The 24,840-nt window shown below is 30.7% G+C and overlaps 2 protein-coding genes across 2 annotated transcripts; one reads left to right on the plus strand and one right to left on the minus strand.

Moving 5' to 3' along the window:
* The first annotated feature begins 104 nt into the window (after positions 1-104).
* On the plus strand, positions 105-9,318 carry LOC146141318 (uncharacterized). The gene is made up of 12 exons (XM_083392881.1): positions 105-245; positions 448-624; positions 953-1,115; positions 2,197-2,294; positions 2,607-2,774; positions 3,576-3,758; positions 4,361-4,470; positions 4,889-4,993; positions 5,054-5,224; positions 5,859-5,972; positions 6,579-6,684; positions 9,257-9,318. The coding sequence occupies exons 1-12, from the start codon at positions 170-172 to the stop codon at positions 9,316-9,318; spliced, it is 1,533 nt and encodes a 510-aa protein (XP_083249007.1). The 5' UTR covers positions 105-169.
* A 3,514-nt stretch (positions 9,319-12,832) lies between these two features.
* LOC146141319 (receptor-type tyrosine-protein phosphatase alpha-like) lies at positions 12,833-24,440 on the minus strand. The gene is made up of 18 exons (XM_083392882.1): positions 24,298-24,440; positions 23,779-23,858; positions 23,484-23,544; positions 23,168-23,241; positions 22,111-22,207; positions 21,814-21,881; positions 21,403-21,537; positions 20,635-20,763; positions 19,966-20,105; positions 18,424-18,559; positions 17,851-17,951; positions 17,125-17,183; positions 16,999-17,039; positions 16,210-16,323; positions 15,001-15,141; positions 14,255-14,403; positions 13,510-13,645; positions 12,833-12,951 (listed from the first exon to the last, which is right to left on the minus strand). Exons 1-18 carry the CDS (start codon positions 24,317-24,319, stop codon positions 12,877-12,879), a joined length of 1,758 nt encoding a protein of 585 aa, XP_083249008.1. The 5' UTR covers positions 24,320-24,440; the 3' UTR covers positions 12,833-12,876.
* Between the last annotated feature and the right edge of the window lie 400 nt (positions 24,441-24,840).

The raw sequence follows: 24,840 nt of genomic DNA on the forward strand, positions 1-24,840 counted from the left end.
CATAGGATGTTACACCCACAAGTCAATTCACACCCACAGTTCCTAATTATGCTAAAACAAAAACACATAGCAACTTATTTTAAACCACACGAGCCCAGTTTAACAGTCACTGTGTTGGGGTGTGGTTGATGTTTTGCTTTTAAAAAAATCAAGCCTCTAAAACGGTTCAATGTCAAATAAAAGAAACTTTAATATTCTGGGATTGTTGGCTGTAGGTTCAGTTCTGTTTGTTATTTCAAGCTCAGGTAGGCAACTGAAATAATTCTGATATCGCTAAAATTATATCAAAAATAACAAAGCCAAACCATAATTGTTTGATTTCTAATGAAAAAAATTCAATGAATTGTTATTTGGAAGATTTTTGTAAGATTAAATCAAAATGTAGACATTGAAAAAGATTTATAAATTATGTAACTTTGTATAGAGAAATGAGTTTATGTTTAACAGAAAATTGCAGTTCGCCATTAATTGGCGTTGAAAACAAAGTGTTGAAATTATCAGACGATCTTCAAAATGCAAATGAAGCCGAGAACAATTGTTCATTGTTGGGAGGACATCTAGTGGTAGACAATAACGAGAAAGTCAACAAAAGTTTAATTAAGTTGGCGGACACTTTAAGAACAGGTTGAAATAAATACAAAGATAACTTAAAAGTAGGAAAAATAATACCACACCGCCAATATATTGTATTATTATCGTGAAAAAAACAACATATTACAACCGACAATGCAGGAACTAAACAATAAAATGTTAAGACACCATGTGAAATATGTCAGCTATTATAGCAATTTTTTTAATTCCTTAAATTTCTGGCGCCGTGGATATCAAATCTTGTCTCACATTATTTTTTTTAGATTTGGGTGTTTCAAAAGAACTCTTAAGTCTCTGTTTATTGGGGTTGTTGTTTTGATATTTTTTTTGAGTATTATTTAATTAAAAACAATATGTTAAGGTCTCACAAGAGTTTACATTTTCTACAAATTAAATGTTAGTCATCCATTCCTTCCAAAGCTTTATGGATTTTTTTACAAATACTCAACTTCACCACTTTTGAATGATAGTTGGAAAAGTGCAAGTGAATTGGGGCATCTGTCCTACATTGACCTTTACTCAAAGTAAGTTAAAGCAGTTATTAACAGCAGAATAATGAGGTAAAGCTAGCAATTTAGACACTTTTAATAGATATAACCGAGTGTTGCTCATCCAGTAGTTTTATATAAACAATCAATGTTATACAAGACGCCATAATGTCATATCATGCAAGACAGATTTCTTATCAAGCGACTAATTTCAACCAACCACAAATATAAAACAGCAATATCAAAACTCGCACCAACAAAGTGATAAAACAACCTCAGTGGTGTAAAAGCAATCATTAATATTTGTTGAGTAATATATATATATATTTCATAACTTCTTTGTTTGCTAATATTGATGTACTAAAGGGAACTCGTTATTATACAGCTAAAAAAATTTTTTGATTATAAAAAAACACTTTTTTAGATACTATTCAAGATGGAGGCATAGACTAACAAACATACAAATTGTAAAGTGTTATGTATTACCAGCTAGCCAAATTGATTTTGCACTTATGTTCTATGGTGTCTGTGTTATTTTGCAAGTGGCGTGCTGTGCCAGATTAATTTGTTATACGCACACTATGTTGAAGCAATGTTAATATCAGGCGAGCGTTGCACGCCATTTCCTCTGTTGTGAGTGCTTGGGCTCGTGTGGTTAAGATAAGCAATCCACTTGAAAAGTAAACTTCTTTTTTATTGACTTGCGTACTGTAAACTGCGCTGATATATTTGTAATCTTCCTTTTGCTCACTTATCTGTCGAGTTCAGGTTTGCTCAATTATTTGTGCAGTTTATCGTTTTGTTCATCGTTTTCCAATCCTTTTGTACACATCGCTTGGCCATAGAATCATTTATCAGAGGTTCGTTAATGGGAGGTAAATAACATCTCCAGTTACTTAACACGGTCAATTTTTTATGGTCATTGGGTCATGTCATAAAATTTGGCTATAAAACTTGGTTTTGAATTATAGCAACAAATAATAAAATGTCCACTACAAAATAATTTTTGTTGAAAACTCAATTTTCACGAAATCTAACTTTAAATAGTTTTAAAACTCAGGTCTTCAAATGCTACATTTACAATTATGATCAAGGTTAATGTTGTCCTGTTTTTTAGAATGGCCCTTGGTCGGATGGCGATATACTTTTGTTATGCTTCCAAAAATATTATATATAAATGGACAGTAACAATCAATGAAACATGTGCTGGACAAGGTAAGAAAAATAGAAGATATTATCACATAGACTACTCTTTAAAGGGTAATAAAAAATATATATTGAATAATTTTTACTGTAGAAAGCCTACTTCTGTATGGGCTTTGATATTATTCTTAACCTAACTGCAACCTCCAGCCATTAACTGAAGATTATTTTGAAATGTTGACAAAATGTTGCCTAATTATGCATGGGCATAAAAAGCCATGCTATGTCTAACTACAACCTCAAGCCATTATACTTCAAAGATTTACTGTAATCTTGAATAAAAGTTAAACAAAACTTTAAGCTTCACAATTTAAATAAACTTAGGTTGGCATCTTGACTTTAAATTGTACGGAAGTGAACTTGCAAACCCTGGACATAAGCGTATTTATATTTATGCGCGAAAAATTCTTCACTTGTATTCACACCGACTGACAGACATAATTGGTACATTCAAGAACCACACTGAGCAAAAAGGAACCTTCTATGCACCAGGTAAAATATACATTTCACTTCACTATTAGTTTGTTTATTTATTTGTGTAATTTAATTAACTTTGCTAACGCATTAGCATTCTATTTTTATTTGAACTGTTCTAACCATGCATAATTGTAATCAAAAAACAGACACTCTTATAGTTATATTTCTTGCTCAACAATTACAAGCGTTCGGTGTCATTCACGTTAAAAGGCGACTTAATTAGGAGGCCAAAACATGACCTCGGTCATACCAGGACCGTCGCTCTACCAACTACACAACCTAAGACAGGAGCGAGTCGAGAAACAACCATAGCACCGTTGACTGCTGCATCATGTTCATAGAACTAGTCTGTGATAGAGTTCGAACTAACGACCTCTGCCATACTGGGACCGTCGCTTTATCAACTTAGCTATACAGGCTCAGAGGGGAGCAAGTCAAGAAACAACCATAGCACCGTTGCCTGATGTATCCTGTTCGTTAAACTAGCCTGTGGTGAGGTTTGAACTTACGACCTTGGTCATACCGGGACTGTCGCTCTACCAACTTAGCTACACAGGCTCAGAGGGGAGTGAGTCAAGAAACAACAATGCTTGCCACGTTGTGTTAGTATAAGCAACTTTACATTGACGGGGATCTACAGTACCGTATCATTAAAGAAAATATACAAAAACATATGTATTCAACAACTTTAATCTAGCCTTTTCCGAAACAGTTGTTGAACACATATGTGTGTGTATATTTCATTGTATTATTTGTTGATCAATTTAAATTGATATTATTATTTCACAATTTCACAATACCATAAAAAATGTTGAGATATCAAGGTTTTACTTGGAGCCAAATGGAATTCCAATCAATGGCTTTGGAGTGATGGAACAATTGCTAATTTTAAACCTCTTAACTCTTGCCAACAAAAAGCTTTGTCATATGAGGTTAATGGATGGAAAACAGTTAACGTTGAATGTAGAACAAAAGCATATTACGCTTGTCAAATCACTTGTAAGTAAAACACAACTAATATTTAGATTGGCTAGTCGAGTGAAAAAAAAAATTTAACTACATAAAAAATATAATTTAACAACAAGTTTTTTTTAAAAGTGCTTTGAATAAAAATCAGTTAACAAGTTATTGAAAACTTAAAATATAAAATATGCAGGTAAATTTCATCATCAGTTTTTTATCGTCGGAATTATTTGTTCTATTTTGAGGGCAAGATTCTGTTGTTGAAAAACATACCAAAAGTTTTTTAATTATAAAGCGGGTTCTTCTGACAAATATGTACAGCGCCGACGTTTCGATTACCTATACGGGTAATCTTCTTCAGGGAAATAAACTTGTAACTTTACACAAAGGTATATATACAGTGAGTCAAAATACGAAAAAACTAGGTGGCAAACGAGGCGAAAAAAGGAAACAATAACTTTTCTATTGGCCGCTTCTGAAAAATCTTATTATCTTATTGCCCTGAAGAAGATTACCCGTATAGCTACAGGTAATCGAAACGTCGGCACTGAATACATATTTGTCAGAAGAACCCCCTTTATAATTGATACAATGCCTGGCAGCAGCAGTATATTCAAAAGTTCTTTGCTTGTGCATAGTTAAACCAGAAGTCCACAAACCAAAATGCAACATGACTTCAGGAACAATTAAATGGCCACAGACTTTTGCCAACATAGCACAAACTGAGGGCTTCAAAGTTGAAATTGAGGTAGGAGAGATTATCTTCACTCAAAATTTTAGTTATCAAAAATAAATTTAAAATATTTGTATTATTACATTACCTTTTCTGCTATATAAAAAACCAAAGGCCATAAAGTTTATTTACACAGGCTAGAGTTTAATATGGCACAGGTTTTATGGGCGCTGGTCTAGAATCCTATCACTTATTTAAAGTAACAAAACAAGATGTCAAAATGGAAATTGCAAGAAATAAATAAATATGAGAGAATAAATATAATTAATACTTGACCCACGCAAACCCAAATACTATATTGCACCCAAACCCAAATAATGTTAGCAATCTAAACCCTGGGAATGTGGTAAGATTCTAGACCAGCGTCGTTTTCTATAAACTCTTGCCCACCACATTAATCTTTATCATCAACCCCCTGTTGTTTTCTTTCCAGATAAAAATCAAGACCAAAAATTGGGAATCTGTGAGCCAACGTCATCCATATAATTTACAAATCAATTTCAATTTACTTCAAAATGCAGCTGATTACTCAATTAAGGTATAGTAAGTAACAAAAGTCCTATACTTAAAGCATTCACTTTTTATAAACTTTAAACAGGTCTCGGCAATATTCACTGGATGTTCAAACTTTACAATTGAATCAACTTTGGATTTTACAACAGCCACAAAAATATCAACAAGAGTAGTTGGAGCAAAAGTTGTTTCGTCAATGCATTGTGTTATACAAGTTCCTTACAATAACAACAGCAATGAAAATACTTCATACATTGTAAGCATTATTTTACTCTACTTGTTTTTTAGTCACAATAAAAACTTAAACTAAACAGTATAATTACCTGAACTGTATAAACATATGTGTAAGGCTTATGGTATTCACCAACACTTCAATAACATAACTCAGTGACGATTTTGGTGACTGTTATAAGAAGAGGTAAGGTGCTCAAATTGTTTTTTAAAGCCACTGTGAAGTTTGTATATTGACAATCCCGTATAACTGAGGTTGTGAGTTTGTCAAGATACAGCAAGCAAAAAAGCTAATAAAAACATCAAAGCCCACACTGAAGTAGGCATCATTTTGAACATTTCAAGTAAAATAGATAAAATTCATCCGAAACGTTTAAAATAAGACCTACTTGTATATGGGCTTTGATATTGTTACAATATCTTACTACAACCTCAAACCATAATGCTCCGAAATGCTACAGTTGTTTCTCAAGTTTCTCCCCTCTTAGCCTGCCTAGCTCAGTTGGTAGAGCAGGAATAAGGTTGTAAGTTCCAAGCTCACATCCATTTTTTTGTTATTCTCACCTAAAGCAGAATGCCAGAAACAAACAGTGGCCTGTTTTACTTTGTATTTTCTAAGCTTTCAACAATAATACAGCTAATTTTATAATTGAACTTAGATTGTCGGACAAAGCTCCGTGAACCGTACAACTCATATCCAAGCAACAAAAGTGGATGGAAAGATTACAATTGACCTTAAAGATCATATGGGTGGAGGAAAAGTTGTTTTTACAGTAAGAATATATGTAAAATTACTTTTTAATTGAAAAACGTTATGTTTCCTTGATTCATCTTAATTTATGTTACCACTAAGTATTTTCAACAATATCAGATCGGAGCCAATTCCCGATAACAAGTATTAGTATCGATTCCTGTCTGAGATTAGGATGGAATCAGTGTCAAATTTAATATAATAATTTACTGCAACGATTTTTACCTTAAAAGGTAAATTTATACAAAAATACTAGAACACCCATGAAACTAAACTTCTTAAAAGCGACATTTGGCTCAATAAACTGGATAAAATTACCTTTTAAATATTTAAATTTCATCTAATTGTTTAAGCATAGTAATAAGGCAATTTGGTGTAATAAGATTGTGACACTTTTTGTCAAAAATAACAGGCATTGGCATCAGACTAAAATGTACATTTGGCTCAATAAACTGAATAAAATTGCCCTTTAATCATTTAATATTATCTATTTTGCTTGTTAGGGCATAGTAATAATGTCATTTGGTGTCCAATAAGATTGTGACACTTTTTGTCCGGAATATTAGGAATTGATTTTGGAATAAAATGTATCGGACATACCTGGTTGATGTTGTTCCTTGTATTGTAGATCAAAGATTTAACTGATGTTTCATGCAACGACAAGAATGAGTTTGTTTCTGTGAATGGATCCTGCCTTGCGCCAAGCTACACAAACAAAAGCATCTGCGTGAAAAGTAAGAATTAAGATGTATTTTATTTTTGGAAAAGAAACAAACAGCAAAAATAAGATGACAAAAGTAAATCGCAAAATTTTTTGTTAACAGTATGAATATATTTTAAGATACTTTATACATTTTTTTTAGAAAAGTTGTTTATGTCACTAGAGTATGTAGCAATATATATAAAAAATTACAATAAATATTTTCCTTTTAACAAGTTGTCAAGTGAAATCCAATAATAAAACACACATAACTAAGGGTTTCATCAACTGTGTAAAATACGTTTGATTTTTTTACTGTGTTTTTTTTCTCAGTTGTATATATACTTAAGTTTGATGCTTGTAATATCAAGTTTCACATACTGGCCTGATTTGTTTGTTATAGAAATATTTTTTTTTCAACAGTTGCAAAGTTTGATGCAACACTTAACAATCTTTAATGTAACACTGTTTTGGAACCATTTTCAGTCTTGACATAATTGCTGCTATATATAGTAAAAACAAATACCAATTGTTAGAATTATAACTCAAAATGGACCACCACTGCTATTGTTAAGACCAGACACTTTATAAACATGTTAGAAAGAAATATAGACATTGTCAGTAGATCTGAGTAAACCCATTTTACAATGACGGTGTTGACAGCCTTTTTCTAGTCCTGGGCCAAAACCAAATTTAGAAAGGTATCTACGGCCCTACGTGTCATTAAATGTTAACTGTAAACTTTACACATTTTATAATAACAACCGCAACAACTGTTAATCAGGGATAAAAGTAACGTATTTTGCCGAACTACATGTTACACTCGATACAGGAACAAGATTTGCATAAAACACAAAAAAAATTTGCTTTTACTTACTTAAAATAACCAAAAAAAAATATGAGAAATGGCCTCGTTCTCAGTAAAACAGGTCGCGGGCCGGATGATTGGCGTTGGTGGGATCTGACTAGCGAACCATGGCCTACCTCTGGCCAAGGTGATTTCAAATACATTCAGTGCAACATAGTTAATATTGTACTTTATTATCCAAACACAGATTCCGACTCATTATATGCTGCTGTTGGAAGTATATCTGCCATTTCCGTAGCAATCATTATTTCACTTCTAGGAATCATATATTCTTTAAAAAAGTAAGTTGTGACAATTACATTAAAATGTTACCAACTAGTGCGTGTTGACTTCATAATGTTTGGTCAATAAAAGTTTCAAAGTACTAAAATCTACAAACCTTCTACTCACAGGAAAACAGTTTCCATGGAACCTTCCCCAACGGCTGTTAACGTCCAAAGAAATGGTAAATAACTTCATACCTGACGCAACCTAAACACAACTTGAGTTCTATAATAAGTATGTTTCAAGTACAAACAGAAATGGCAGCATCATGGGGATTATACATCTTATTACAAATGCTTAACAGTATAATAAAATACAAAAGCTCTTTAACTTGACCCCAATTGAGCATGCACATTACCAAATTTCAAAGCTGATATAGCCACGGCGAATTGTAAGGGTGGAATAGCATATGAAAATTGTATAGAGGGTGGAACGTGGATGCGAAAATCATATTTTTAGCACACCTAGCATAGAATCTTACCACAACCCAAAAAAGTTTAGGTGCGTACACAAATGTGTAAACAAGTCATTTTGAAATGACAAATGTCAGAGTCAAGTCATTTGTAAAATAACAAGTCAAAGTTTAAGTATTTTTGAATAAATAAATTTGAATGGATTGCTGAATATCCACCTGGATTTAGTTACCATACATAAAATGGCAAATTACGTAGGCTGTAGAGTGGCAGCCGGACTCGGGACTCAACGACTCAGTTTTATTTAATTGCCATTTTATGTATGGTAACTAAATCCAGGTGGATATTTAGCAATCCATTCAAATTTATTTATTCAAAAATACTTAAACTTTGACTTGTTATTTTACAAATGACTTGACTCTGACATTTGTCATTTCAAAATGACTTGTTAGACTCTGGTTATTTTTAACCGGTTCCACAACCCTGGTAGAAAGTGTCACTCAAAATTTATTGATAAAATTGGAAAGCTCTTTAGAATTGGTGCTTTTTAAAGTTGAAATGCAAATGATTTGTTACTTTTAGTAGCATCAACCAAATCAGACAACTACCATGAACTGGCAATAACATCCAACATTAGACAAAACAACTTGGTAATAATGTCTTCATTGTCAGTTGCTGTAGCTTAGGGGTTCATAAACTGGGGTCCATGGATCCCTTTGGGGTCCGTGAAATAGTTTTAGGGGTCCATGAAAGCCTAATTAAAGTTTTAATGCTTTATTTAAAAAGTAATCTATATAGTTAAGGTTTGTTTCACATTTTTTCGGAAACAGAAGATTTCTGTCTATTTGCATTGTGGCTTAAATTTATGACGTCAACTCTAAAAATTTGTTTTTGACACGGCGGAAATTTCTTTAGGGGTCCGTGTTAAAAAAGTTAAGAACCCCTGCTGTAGCTGTTGTTTTTATTACAAAACAATAAAAGTTGCGCAACTATTTACTTACAAGTAAAACAGCCATTAAAATATTGTTTGTTATCAAATGCATTTTTGTTTATATTTGCAGAGTTTCCACAAAGAGCTAAACCAAATGCGTTGGAAATGGAGGATCCATACATGAATGCATAGAAATCAAAAGTATCTAACAAAAAAGTTTTACTGCAAATTCTAAACAAAAACAAAGTCATCTAAGTTTTTAATTTTTTTGATGTTATTGCAAAAATATCAGGGTATTTTGGAATGTTGAAAGCTAGTGTGGATTTTCAACATTATGTTTTTGAAGTTTATTAGTGTATTTTAAATGCTGTATTATTTCATATTATATGCTTCCTAATTTATGCCATTGGGGGGGCCAAAGCAAATGATAAATAAAGTTTTAGCAGGAATGATTTTTAAATTATTAATAGTGTTTATTCAACATTTTATTTCTTTTAAATAAAATAATTTTGTCCGTGAAACAAAATTTGGTTAAAATTTTAAATCGAAACTTTCTAGATTAGTGTTTATTCAGGAAAAGGCATTCAATTGGATGACTGTTAAAACAATCAAAAAACACTGCAGTTTTAAAAGGCTTTTATTTAGGTTTATTTAGGGCAGAAATTTTCTTGGGATAAGAGTATTACCATTATTTTGTATATCATAGGAAAAATAAACAACTTATCTTAAACCTAAACTGTATTTTTCTGAAATGAAAAACAGTTGACTGTTCATTGTATTTTTTGTTTGTTCAATGAATATGCCTTCTTGTTGTTACTCATTACATTATGGAGTGGGAAAAAATCTTCGGGCAACAATGCATACAAATAACGAAAATAAAACACTGACCAACCCAGCCGAGATAATAACCATTGAGTTTTTTGGGAGATTTAAATTTGGCCGTTGTTATTGTTGGTGATGTTCTGTGTATGCCGCATGCGCAAACATATCTTTCTATTTGTTTGTTGTGACTGTGACGTTTGGTGGCAATGTTGCGCTTACATAATTTTGTCATTTTTTAAATTATTCTAAACAAAAACTGTAAACTGATAGTTTTAGAAAAACCTTGTTTTTAATTTTTTAACCTGTTTATGTGCATAGTGATTTTACATTAATTTTAACATATTGCTGAGAAGTCGTAATAAATATTCAGCCCGTTAAAGACCCTGCAAAAATATTAAGCATTATAAACTTTTTTACAAAACGTCACTTAGTATTACCCATAGTTCTATAAAGCTTAATATAAACATCATTACAAAATAGTTTTTTACTTTTACATAGATTATTTGCAATACATAGATTATTTTGCTATAATTTATGTATAATATTCTTTATTATCAATTTTGGAATAATTATTTTAAAGATTAATAATGACATGCAAAATAAAATTAATGCATATTTAAAAACATGTTTTTACTAAATGTTGTAATTTGTGTTCATATTTATAAGTTTGCAAAAACGTGAAGATTTATAGTGAGCCAGGCAACACTTATTGTGCAAGAATTAACAAAATATACAGTTGTGCTTGCCACACCAATAAAAGTATGTTAAATAAAAATAATACACCTGGTAAAAAACAATCCTTAATAACTGCCAGTGATTTGCTTATGTAAACAACAACAAGATTCCATACTCAAAAAAAAACACTGGGAAAAATAAGATAAATGGAAAACCTTACGAGAGAAACACAGTTTGCTTGTAAGCAATAATAAAAATATAAAAAGATGATTGTATATAGTTTAACAAAAACATTGCTGTTAGATAATTAGAGACCAGGGCTGCAGAGTCGGGTAAAAACAACCAGAGTCCTAATCCGGCCAAAAAAATACACCCGAGTCCGACTCCCGACTACGACCAAATGTAAGATTTTGTCGAGTCCCGAGTCCAGCTCTGACTCTACAGCCTGTATTTTACCCATTTATGCAACTAAATTAAGGTGGATTTTCTGCAATCCACTCATATTGGTGTCATAATTGATCCACCCGCATTACATGGTTTAAAAATATTTCACAATTGCTATTACACTTTTACAACTTACATTTTGCCGCCTTTACAGTTTTAAAGTTTGATACTGGCATGCGCATGTCACAATCGGGTAGTTTTACATGGTCTAAATCGAGTCCTGAGTCTGGCAAAACAAACCGACTATTTCAAAATAAAAAAAATCGATTCTTATTTGCACATGTGCCTGATTAATCTACTTACATATATATATAAAAAAATATGTTTATATATATGTGTGGATGCATGTGTGTGTGTGCATGTGTGTGCATGCATGCGTGGACATCTACAAAGAAAACATTAGGTATTTCAACCCAAACAAACTAAAACAGGTGCAGAAGTATATAATTATTGCACAATAATCCTGATTAGGCCAACTGATTTCGGTACATATACACACACATATATAGGAATGACAAAAACGAACAGTGTGAAAATATATACTAGTGAGTAAAGTCAAGAAAAATAAATATATTTCAAGTGTTTCTGTGTGTTCTGGAAACATAAAAACCAAAGCAACCAAAAGCTCAGTTGATAAATAAGAATTACAAAAAGTTCAGTGAAAAAACAAGGGTAAAAAATTTAAAAAAGGGAATGGTTTGAAGTGCAATTGTGGCTGTTTGCTTATAAACAATAATAAAAATATAAAAAGATGATTGTATATAGCTTTACAAAAATGTGGCTGTATGGATAATTACAGACATCTAAAAATATATTTCTTGCATAAACTCCATATATTTCCACCATCATTGCAAGTTCAACGTTTCTATACTATTAAATCTTGTGAAGCATTAGTTTATTTTGGCATTTTTTGACCATTTTATTCCTGGGCTGTTCTTGTAAAAAGAAAAAGGAAATATCAAGGAACATCTTTGGTGCCACATTTATAAAACAAATTTAAACTTGCTCTTTAAACATTTGGAGAGTTCAGTTAGAAATGCAACATTTTATTTAGTAGTTGCGAAACATTGTAATGTATTTTCTGAAAATTAAGTGTTAAAAGAAAAAGTTTATTTCAGTAGTTTAATAATTGGTGGCACTTTTAACGAAACATATTCTAATCTCAAATTAATAAATGCTACAATTACATTTACATCTATACTCCTATTGCACATGAGAGACACCTCAAGTAAAACATACAAAATATAAAATAATGAGTCTCATCAAATTATTGTTTATTTTGTTCAGAAATATGTTGGATGAAAAACTGATAAATACATTTCTGAAGAAAATAAATGGATTTTTATTTGCACATGTGCCTAATTAATCTACTTATATATTAGTAAGTGTGTGTGCGTGAGCATCAACAAGCAAATCATAGTATTTTGAAAAGTGCAGAATTAAATCACAAATAATCCTGATTAGGCCAACTGCTTTCCGTAATCCTATCTGAAGGCATACAGTATATACACACATATATAAGAAAAAAAAGTGTGAAAATATATAACAGTGAGTGAAGCCAACAAGAAAAAGCAAAAAGGGTTTTGAATCATGAAGCTTAACTAATACAATATAGTGCAGAACTACTAATATTTAACTTAGATTTACAGTGTTTCTGTGTTTTGTTAATCCATGTGTTTCACAAAAGATAAAAATCACAGCAAAACAAATGAATATAAAACTCTGTAAATAAGAAATATGAAAAGTTCAGTGAAAAAACAAGGATAAAAAATTAAAAAGGAATAGTTTGAAGTGCAATTGTTCTGGTTCCTATTTGTAGTTTGCATAAGTGTTGAACGAAGAAAGATACTCCATGATCACCAAGTATATGAACTTGTAGCATTCCTGGTGAAAAAACACAAGTTATTGGGTCTTAGGCATATTCACACAATATATTTGTTGTTGCAATATCAGAATAAACTAAGTATGAAGGTATAAACCAGATTGTTTTTGTTGAACAATTTTTTTAAATAACGATAAATATATGCAAATAACAATAAAATATATGCATGCTATTTTATTAAACTTAACTGGTTATCAATAATAACATAGCAACTAGTTTATACATAAGTTTAAATGGCTCCTTGGAAAGGTATTGTACAACAAGGAAACATATTTAAGTGACAATAAACTGTTCCAAGGTGTTAATCCAACGTTTCTCAGATTTATTAAGTTTGGTTCTAAAAAAGATTTTTCCAAATTTGAAATAAATCACATAAACAACATGAAGAAGTGTTTATTTCAATTAATTTTTAACTTCATTATGTCTTATGTTTTTTCGCTTGCAAAGAGTTTAGTGGAAAGAATCAGATCTTCAAGGCTTCGTTGTTTTACTTAACGTTTAAAACTTGGGCTGCCAAGAAAAAGGTTGAGAAACACTGGATTACCAATTGTCTAACTAACCAGGTTGTCCGCCATGTTTGGTCTCAGGTCCCTCAGATCTTTCACAGTTCTTAAAACATCGACTTTATTCTGAGCTTTCAATCTTTCCAGAATGTTCATCAGAGCAATGAAGGTGCCGGTCCTCACAGTTCCGTCGCTGAAAACATTGATATTTTGAACAACAGGTTAAGTAAACAAATAACATTGTAGTTTTAAGGCATTGAGGGACTACAATTTCTAGTTTATTTCATGTAAGCAGTTTTTTTAAATTGGCAGGTTCTATTTTTTTTTAATTTTGCAAATGACTTTTTTGGAAATGACTTGACTGGGACTTAAGTCATTTCAAAATGACTTGTTTGTAACACTGTGTGTCAGACATATACAGCATCCTGGTTTTTGTCACTGTTTAGAGTCGTATTTAAATGTAGAGATTTACCAACAACTGGCCTATGTTTAAATCGGCGAGTCGGGTAATAACAACCAGAGACCGGCTCCGGTAAATGTACAATTTTAAATCCTGGGTCGGGTTATGAATCTGCAGCCTACATTCCTAGCATTTACTTAATCAAAGGGTACAGCAATCCCCTCCTCAAAGAGGTGTCATATAATTCATCCACAGCAATGCTTGGTTGAAAAATTTTCCACAATATGTTATTCAACCTTTACAACTTATTCCACAAGTTCAGAGTCCGACTCAGGTCAAATAAAATTAAAATTAGCTTTGTTGAGTCCAGAACCCGACTATACTGCCACCTTGTGTATTTACCTGCATTGAACCATCACTTTACTGCCACCTTGTGGACCCCCTTGTGACCTTTGAACCTCATCCATCAGCTCCAACATCAACTTTGACCTTGGAGGGACGTTGACATTTTTCCAGGTGTTCAGAACCAGGTACTTCACATCAATTTTGTCCTGTTGGTGAAAACACACCGGCTAAAATAACAAGTGATTTAAATAGCAGCATTTTGTATGTTATGGTTGTTCAATAGTTTAAGTACACATTATCACATAAAACACTTTATTATTCAGAAAAATTATTTTAAAACAGAAGTAACTATCCAATATTATGGCTTTAATATTTTTATTAAAATTACTAAAAAAAACGGTGTATTGTGTTGCAAAGAAGTAACTAATTCCAGAGAAAAAAAGACAGAATTTGCAATCAAAGAAATTACAGAAACATGAACATTAGTTTCCAATTTTAAGGCATAATGGACTATACAATTATTAACTATGAAAGTTTAATTTAAGTTTGAAAAAATCATGTTTTAAAGCATGGGGAACTATAGGCAGACAACATTACATGCTGTGGTAATTTTGAACTATAAAAATTTAAATCAAGTTTTAAAAAACAAGGTTTTAAAGCAACATTGTTTAAAAATGCTGAAAATGTTTCTCAGTATTCATTCAATTATATTCAGCTTGGTTTAGGTTATATGACCAATGTTAAAACTTGAATAACAACTCCATGGATTTTATTGTTATATTTAGATTGTCGCAAAGCTCCACCTTAAGTGGTGACGTCATCTCCACTTTCACAGTTCTCTCAACAAAACTTCCTCGATCATTCGTTGAATTAATTGTGAGTTTCACATCTCCAAAATCCACCATTTCACCTCCACTTGTAGTAATAATGTCAGCTTCATAAGGCTGTACAGAAAGAAATATTTAAAACATTTGGATTATTAAAGTATAACAAGTCAATAAAAACTTTGCCTTATTGGCTCAAAAAAGTTGCACAATAAATTATGGTTAGACAGAATATTTCTCCCGCCAGAATTAGGTCAGCTGGGTAAAGCTGTACAGAGAGAAAGATTTTTTACAGAAATTTTAACAACTTTGCACATTAAACTTTCTCAAATAAAAAAAAAATACAACAAATACTTTTCTTTATTGGCTTAACAAAATCACACAAATATGTATTGTTATATAAAATATTTTACAATCATTGATTTGTCATTTCAATGAAAATATCAAAGCCATAACAGTTGATTAAATCAAGATATTTATCTATTTTTAAAACGATTCAGAAATACTTTATGCCATAATAGTTATTTGTATTTCTGAAAGTTTCATCGGAAAGTGAAAATAGTGAACAATTGATACCCAGGGTTTGACCCAAAAAGGCCATTTAAATTAACACAACCGCATGGTAAGATATAAAAGGAAAACTTAATGCCATTGAATTTATGAGTCAGTGGTTTGTCTATATTAGTTTGAATGCATGTGAAACTATGTGTTAGATAATTTAATGATTTTCCGCTAATTATTTTTAAAGTTATGAACTCTTATCTTTCAAAATTAACCCATGCTCTACAAGCCACCAAGCAATTCTTTTTAATATTATATATATTCAATCACCAATCCATTTGTTAGAATGCCAGAATTTATAGAATAATTTCTATGCAATAAGTCATTGATTACCAAGGCCTTAAACAAAGTTGTAGAATTAATAAAACATTTCTCGCAAACAAATTCAAAAACGTGTGATTGAACAAATATTTTAAATATCAAAAAAATTAAAAAAACATTCAATAACCAACCTATTTGTTCAAAAGTTTGCTAATTTATTGCAATTAAATTTAATATTAATTAAAAAGGCGATGCATAGAAAAAACTAAAATAAAAAAAATAAATTATTATTTTTTACTTTTCGCTTTGTACATTTATTATATTATAAACACAATTTTGTCATATTTTTCACTCACACCAACTTACCTCCAAGCACACAACAGTGTTGACTTGTTGATAAATCATTGACTTCCAGAACTCTGCTTGTCTGTCACAAGAAGTTGATTGTGATGTAATAAAGGTTGTAGAACAGCTGTCTCCCTGGAAATTAAAATACAAAAAAAAACACAAAATTTCAAAGCCATAAAGCATTTTGTCACTGATATTACTTCATGTAATTTGTTATTGATACTTTAAAATTCAGAAACCTAACATCATATACTTTTACCATAAGAAATGTATATATCAACATCAACAACAGCTGATAATTGAAACACAAGTCTAAAACACTGATAGGTAAGATTTAAAGGTTATACCAATGGTAATACGAGTAAACATACTAAAATAAACAAGCTCAAAAATTCCAAAGTCCTAGCTGCTCTTTAAACTACTTGCTTTACTTCAGTATGGATATCTAATATTTTAAGCAAAATGTACAACATTTTAAAGCAATATACAATGACGTCTTTATATTAGACAATTTTATATTGTAAATGCACTGATAACACAACACTTGTCTATTCCTGGTCATATTTAACAAACCACGGAATTATAGCCGTGCAGTTTCCAAATGGGTTAAGAACTCTATGCAATAACCTTTGTTATTTAGAATGGAAACACATTAAAACACAAAAAATATAACAGTTAAATGTTATGTAATTGGCACCGACACAAGCCTAGATTTGGCTAGGTTAATATTTAGCATAAAAGCACTATAGTTAAGGACTACAGGCAATGATGTTTGTTATTTGTAATAGAAATACATTTGCACCTTACCTGTATCACTGTGCTCCTTCCATGCAAACTTGTTGCTTTACCTAGAAGCAAAAATGAGAAAATAATGTAAGAAACATTTTAAATTTGCCAATTTAACAACTGATATTTACTAACAACAATAATCACCTTTTGATTGTGACTGAATCTGTTGAAGTAAGTTAAACTCCTCAATGCTGATTTTAGGTCTGAAATATAACATTGATTACTTTTTCGTTGCAGGGATATCTAAATAATCTTCAATATAGACCTCTGCAGATTAAAGTGTTGCCATTCTAGCTTTAATTCTTTTACTTTTAAAGTAACACGAAATGTGATGTATTTTGGCAATTCTTGGTTAGGAAAAAACATTCACTCTTTTTGCAAGTTGAAAACAAACTTTTACATGATTTTTTTGGTTTAACCAGGTTACATATTATAACTATACATAAATGTCGTGACCGCATACATATTTTTTTTGCGCCCAGTTGCAAGATTATTGCCCCTAATAGATCATCAAAATGTCAGTACGTATAATAATTTATACAATGCCTGGCAGCAATAATATGTCTAGGTTATTTTTTAAAAAGACTTGACTTGGACTTAAGTTATTTGTCAACACACTTAAGAGTTATTATAAAACAATTTTCACCCAGTAAATTGTGTTTTTGTTATTTTTAGTTTAGTTATTGCTCATAATTGGCCGAGTTTACCAATTGAATTAGTTTAACATTTTATTTTTGTGTAAATTCTTGACTGGGAACCAATGACTTGGCAACTAAAGTTTGGGGTTTTCAAACAACTCGACTTGGAGTTATTTTAAAATGACTTGTTGCTGCTATTGACACACTTAGGGTTATTATATGTATTACTTACAAGTCATCTTCAGTGAGATCCGATAGTTCAGTTGTTGTCCGATCACTTGCCGGAAACATTTCATGTTCCATTATAAGCTTGTGGATGAAGACATATTGTTGCTGGAATAATAAAAAAGGAAGTTAAACATTGGTGGCCAATTCTAAGTATGTGGAAATTACCATCAATGCTAAATTACAGAAAACAAAATTTTGAAGAGAAATAAAAGTTTTAAGATTAAATACAAAATTTTGAAGATTAAATACCTTAAATAATTTTGAACCAATTTATATTATTTTATTGCTATACTAAAATAATATTATTTTTAGTAGCCAAATTATTGAAGCAAAACAATAAAAAAAAAATGATAACAGTGTTTAAGATTTAATGTTTTACCTGCATAAAGTTGTGTAATAGAAAAATAATAATTGTCTTTAATAGAGAAATTGAACATTGGCCTGATTCATTGCCCTGTTTTATCTAAATTATCTGGTACTAGTGTCGAAAAAAAAAAAAAAAGTATCGGACATCACTTGTCTGTTAATTGACACGTCACGATAAGTACTGTTAGTGCCACAAAAAGTATAATGTTACCAGAGTCTGAACCATTTCCGTCCTGTTTTCTCTCATCTTGATTACAGTTCGTGCAACTTCAACATTTTCTTCTGCATCGAGTTGATCGAACGAAACGTCCATCGCGATGTAAGTTCCAGTACGACCAACTCCAGCACTAGAGGTATATGACATTATTAAAGTATAATAATGACTTTACAAAACAATAAAATCTGATGAATACCTAGATAATACAACCGACTCCAACACTAATGGTATGTGACAATGTTGACCAATAATAATAACAATATAAAATAATGAAATGTGATAAGGCTAGTATGAAGCACTCCAGCACTAGACTTATTTGACCAGTTTTAATAACAGTACAATACAATAAAATGTGATAGTATACCTAACAGCAATATAGGTATTTTACAATGTTAATAATATTAATTATACCGCAAAACATTGAAATATGATAAATATTTAAACAGTGGTAAGTGACAATGATGATAAGTACTAATTATACCACAAAAAAATGAAGACAATACAAAACAATAAAAGCGATAATACATATATAACATAAGTGGATCCACCACTAGGGAGGGGGGTTAACAATGTTGACCAATAATAACAACAGTGCAAAAAAATAGTGGCGGTGAAATACAATAAACTGTGACAAGCCTGGCTGAATCCAGCACTAGTGTTATTTTACAAGGTTGACAATTGTTAATGGCTGCACAAAAGTCTGAACTACTAAATGCAGAGCTAGTGTGGTTTTATACTTTTTAATAGATTAAAAAAGCAGATTTATTATAGAAGCTACAATGCAAACCAATTGGGCAAACTTTTTTGTCTTTATATGTGTTGTCCATTTAACTCCAATCTGCTTTTGGTTTAAGCTTAAAATAACACTTTTGTAACTTTAGTCAAAACTTCATAATTTTATTGGGATATGAATATTATTCTTTGCTTTGTTATTGTGTTCACAAAGTTTGTTAACAGGAACTATATTTTCTTGCATTGGAAAAATATAAAGTTCTATTTGTATATTATAATGATTGTAGAGTGCACAGGTTTTACTAGAAAAAGATAATTTTTAAAACCCTGAAAGTTTTGTTATTTCTTATTGGCATACTTTTTTCCATTAAAAGTCTTAAAGCTTTCTCTAAATGAATCATATCTTAGTTTTTACCTGCAATATATTTAGTAGATTAAAACGCATATTTTTTAAAGGGTTAGAGACCTTATGTCTGGTACAAGGCAACTAATATTCCAAACTTATTTTTGGTTTTGTACACAAGCTTAAACAACACTTCTGTTATTTCAAGATTAGTCAAACCTTCGTAATATTATTTCTTTGCTGTCTAAACACAGTGTTAAAGTCTAGGAACAGTATATTGGAACTATAGTAGCTTTCTTAATATTAAGTTTTCTTTGTGCACGATTAATTTAATATTGTACAGGTTTAACTAGGACTGAATTTTATCAAAGCCCAGAAAGCTGTACTAATTATGATATCTTTTTTTTTTTCATTAAAATCCTTTAAGATTTTATTTTAATAAATCAAACAAACATTTTCACCTGCAATGGACGACAACAGGAGCTTGTTTGTCGTGTTTTTCTTCCACCATTCTCCTCAAGTAAACCATGTCTGAAGTTGTCGTTGGAATTCCATGGTCGGGCCAGGTTGTGTATTGGAACTGAGTCACGTTACGCGTTTCCTGAAAGTAATAAGACACTGTGGCTTGGGAAGGGAATGAAATTGCGGGGTATTGCTGATTTAAGAACACACAACACTGTCTTAAGAAACTGAGTAACCTTTTGTGTTTTCTGCAATAACAAACATTACATTGGTATAAAACAATTTAGGTTGATTAAAAAATACATAATATCTTAAGGTGGTTTCCTTTGGCCAAACACAATTTTTGCATAAGTTTTTTTGTAAATAAAATATTTTTAGTACTTCTTTTTATATATACCTGCCATTAAAACAATAAACTACACAATTTAGATATTAGTTTTAAGACTATAGGTTACTCTATTTTATAAAATAGAGACACTACTAACAAACAATTAGGTCATTAAAAATAAACATCGAAAAAAATGTTGGTGTCTTGAAATTTTCATTTAACAATTTTTTTTAGGTAGATTAAAACAGATTATCTTAAAAACACTACTAACAAACAATTAGGTTATTAAAATTTTTTTTAATTTTTTTATAAGTTAAGTCAATATTCAATTTGTCAAAACCTTGTCTTTGCTGATGTTTAGTTTTCTTTTCATGATTCCTCCCAAAATAATTTCCTCATCACAAGTTACTTTAATCTTTCCATGTTGAACACTAGTTCCAGGATCCGGCCAATATTTTGCACATTTTGCCTGAAAACACATAAATTAGGCAGCTATCAACCCGAAATGTAATATTTTGTTATTTATTTTTTCACAATTCATATGTATTTATTACCAAGCATTAAACACTAAAGTAATGTTGTTGGTTTTTAGGTTTATTTAGCACTGTTTGTTGAAACACAATTTTAAAGCTCATGTGAAAGTTTTGTTCAGTGCCATCTTAAGAAATTTCAAAGACTGTAACAATTTAAAAATAGCCCTAGTTGAAACTGCTGTAGTTATACAAGTAGGTTATATTTTGAGGCATTTCAAAATATGTATTTTAATTGCCCGACTTTGTTCTACAGGTCTATGGGAAGTGTAACATTTAGTTCATTTGGTATATATCGCCATAGTAATAAAAACAGCCTTCTATAAGTTATATAACTACAAATTTATAAGAATGCCAAAAGTTTATAATATCTCTTGGTGTTTGTCATTAGTTAGACAAGAATACATTTTTTTGCAAATTAGTTTATATCCCCTAAGACGCCATGAAAAATCCTGAACACACATTTCTATGAAAAGCAAAGTGGCATTCTTTGTAAAACACAATCTAGTTCTAGTATAACATAAAATATTTACATACAAAGCTATGAAATCAATAAAGCAAAGTTGTTTTCACCAAACCTTGTTCCTTTCCTTTATTCCAGTCAGCATGACGATGATTGAAGCATTTTGTTGCCAAACCATCAGCCAGAAATCTCCCATAGTGTTTGGCTTGGGGCCTTGAGATGCTATGAACTTATTCTTCTTGGAATATCCCTGTGAAAAAAAAAATATTACAATTTTTTAATAATTTATATACTGCTCTATAATGTTGGAAATGTGATTTCCTTTAATCTGTTATATATATTTAATGCTGTTTATATAAAGAATTTTAAAAACTATGCAAAAAAGTAAAAGTGTTTTTAAGTCTTGCAATCGATTATTTTCAATTGTAGTTCGCTGGATTTTTCACATTAAATGATAGCAAAAACTATAATATAAATTTTGTTATGTCTGACAATTGTCACAATTAACTTAAAGTGACAAACTTACCTCCATAAAAGAAGCGTTAATGTAATCGTCTTGTTCTTGCCATCCGAGTACAACTCTAGCATGGTCAACTGTGATAATAACAAAAGTATGTCATTTCTAGCTCTGTAGCACTTGCACTTCTATTTAAAAAAACATTGCCACTAAACGTTATGTGTAAAGTCATTGTAGAGTATAAAGGTAAAGCTGTTTAATAGAATTACAACAATAATTACATTCACAAGTTAAAAGAATTAGAGTTTCAAAGTTAAGTGAAGTAGTAACCCATAACTAAATTAACAATTATAATGTGAAACTTACAAGAATGTATGTTCTTGTATCTGTTCTTTTCAGCATTTTGTGGCAGTTGGGAGAAATGATTTTTCTTGATGTTGCTTTGGCTAGTTTTAACTATTTCCTGTAACAATATGTCGGCATTATATAATGGAAAATAACATAACATTGGTCTCCAGGCATGGTTTAATGCAGAAGTTAAAACTATACAAAATGTTTTCAACATTAAAAACACTATATTGCTTAGAAAAACTAATTAGGGTTTATAACATTAATGCTACCTGAACCTCAACAATAGGGTTGGGAACATTTTTTTTTTGGTTGTTATGCAATTGAAAAATATTATTACTATATGACTTAAAAAGCCATGCAAAATATGGCGTTCGAAACAGTTCTGCTTGTTCGGTTTAAATGGGCAAAACTTTTAAATTAGAAGAAGACATACCACATTAGGCATGCATAAACATATTGCTTATACTCTCGTTGTTAAATGTTGTTAATAAAAAAATAATATACACATACTTTGGAACACTATATACGGATCTGTTTATAAGTTTAATGGTGAAAATAACGGTGATATCACTGATGATGGCATGAGCATTTGCCGAAACGTTTGAATAATAAAGCATGTCACTTTTTACGTCTATTTGGGCCATTATTTTCACCATTAAATGTACAAATAAACTGTATAGATTAAGTTTCATTTTAGAAAGCTCCATGCTATTCAAAATTTACACAGTTTTCATGCGTAAAGATTGACTCAAAACTCAAAACGTAAATATATATTAGCCTAAGACTTTTTGGGGCATATTTGTATGTTTATAAACGCTAATGGAGCATTGTCTCTTTTGAAAGGTAGGCTTGATGATCTACATTGGTTACCGAGTTCTGTTATGTGACACTGAGGTTTTTATGCATTATAGAGAATATTTGGAAAAGATAATCAAGCAACAATGTTTTTCCTGATTTTTTTAAGTATATTTTTTCCTGTCATTTTGTTTTAATTTGCATTCTGATAGGAACCATAATATATAATTATTACTGTAATATCTACAACTATTTCTTTTATAAACACAATATTTACTTGAAACTCTTCGTTAAATAATTTCATGTTGTTTGCTGCTTTACGTTCGTATGCAGTTTTGAACTTCCATTGTTCTAAAAAATGAATGCAGTTTACATTTATTTTATTCAATAAAATTAATATATATTTTTGGTTTCCAAACATTATTGCAATAACTCATGGTATCACCAGTCTATCTATAGTATGTTATTGCCAAACATTTAAAAGCAAAGACAGTGTTAAATATTCAACTGTTATGGATTTATATATATTTTTATTGAAATTGCCGATAAACCTATGCATTGCGTTGAAAATACGACAACAAAAATACACTCACTTTGTGGTTTTTGAATGGCGACTCCATCTCTGTTGAAGTTCTCATATGCAGCATCTGCATTCTGCAAAAAATATAGAATTCAGTAAAAGTCACAACTATAGAAATATGCAATATACTTTAGACTTTCTTGTCTCAGTCAAAATCAGTCACTATAGGTTCTTAATTTGAATGAATCTTTCATTTCATTTAAAATGTATTGCTACCATTTGATGTCATTGTCGTCATTAACGTGCATTAGGGTGAGGAGATATATTCTTTTTTAAATATTTAGTTTGCTATAGAAATATGCACTTACATTTGGCTGCAGTCTGCTTTGGTTTGTTAAGTTTTCTGCCAATGTAAGATTTCTGTTTGGAAATGTTGCATTGCGGTTAACTAAAAAAAACAGCAGTGTTGTAAATTTGAAATCACTTAACCAATTCAAGCCATTGGCTAAAATACAGCAAGTCAGGTCCCATTCCAAGCCATTGTACCAAAAAAGGTGTTAAATATTAAAACTAATAAATTTGTATGATCCTGAGCTATATTTCAATGATAATCAAACAAATAGAATTCAATATATATTAGGAAAACTTCTACACATGCAAAACATGAGGTTAGTAGTTTAAGTTTACAAAAAAAGTGTTTATGAAAAACACTTAGATCAATGTCAAGTCATTTTGCCAAAAATAAAATAATCAACTTTAGTTATTTGAAAACAGTAACTTGAGTGCATATATCGCCAACTTTGGTCATTCTTACACTGGCAAATATTCCATTTATGTTTTGTTGATTAAAACCAAGTAAAACTAAAAACTATGTTTAAGTTTCTGACCTGGCTGCGATAAACTTTGCATTGGTGCATTACCATCTGCAATACAAAAGAAACATTAAAACCTTGTCCTTACCAACAAATCATATTGTTTTTACTAGAATGTCACACAAAAATTCTCTGAATTGTTTTCACTGTATAAATCATATTTTAACAATTTGCATCATCAGGTTACTTTTAGCTTTTTAATGGTATTTTCATTTTTTTAAATTCAAGAAAAATACAAAAGCCAAATCATTAAAAAAACTACATTTTTAAAACTTTAATTTAAAAAAAAAACATATTCAAATGTTCCTATGTTGCACTGAATATGTGAATAATAGAAATCACATTGGCCCTTGCAAGATAAATGTAGACCTTAATTCCTGATCAGTAACAGCAATATACTCTAGCAAAGCTAGCAATTCAGGTCAGACACTATTAACAGATCTTAAAAGATATATATATATTTCGCCAACTAAGGCATCGTCAGTATATCTGAATAAAAACAAACGCAACAGTATAAGAAAGAGTCAGAAACATTAAAGATTAAATAAAACATCGAAG

Source organism: Ascidiella aspersa, chromosome 6, assembly GCF_963924565.1.
Source record: "Ascidiella aspersa chromosome 6, kaAscAspe10.2, whole genome shotgun sequence".
NCBI lineage: Eukaryota > Metazoa > Chordata > Ascidiacea > Phlebobranchia > Ascidiidae > Ascidiella > Ascidiella aspersa.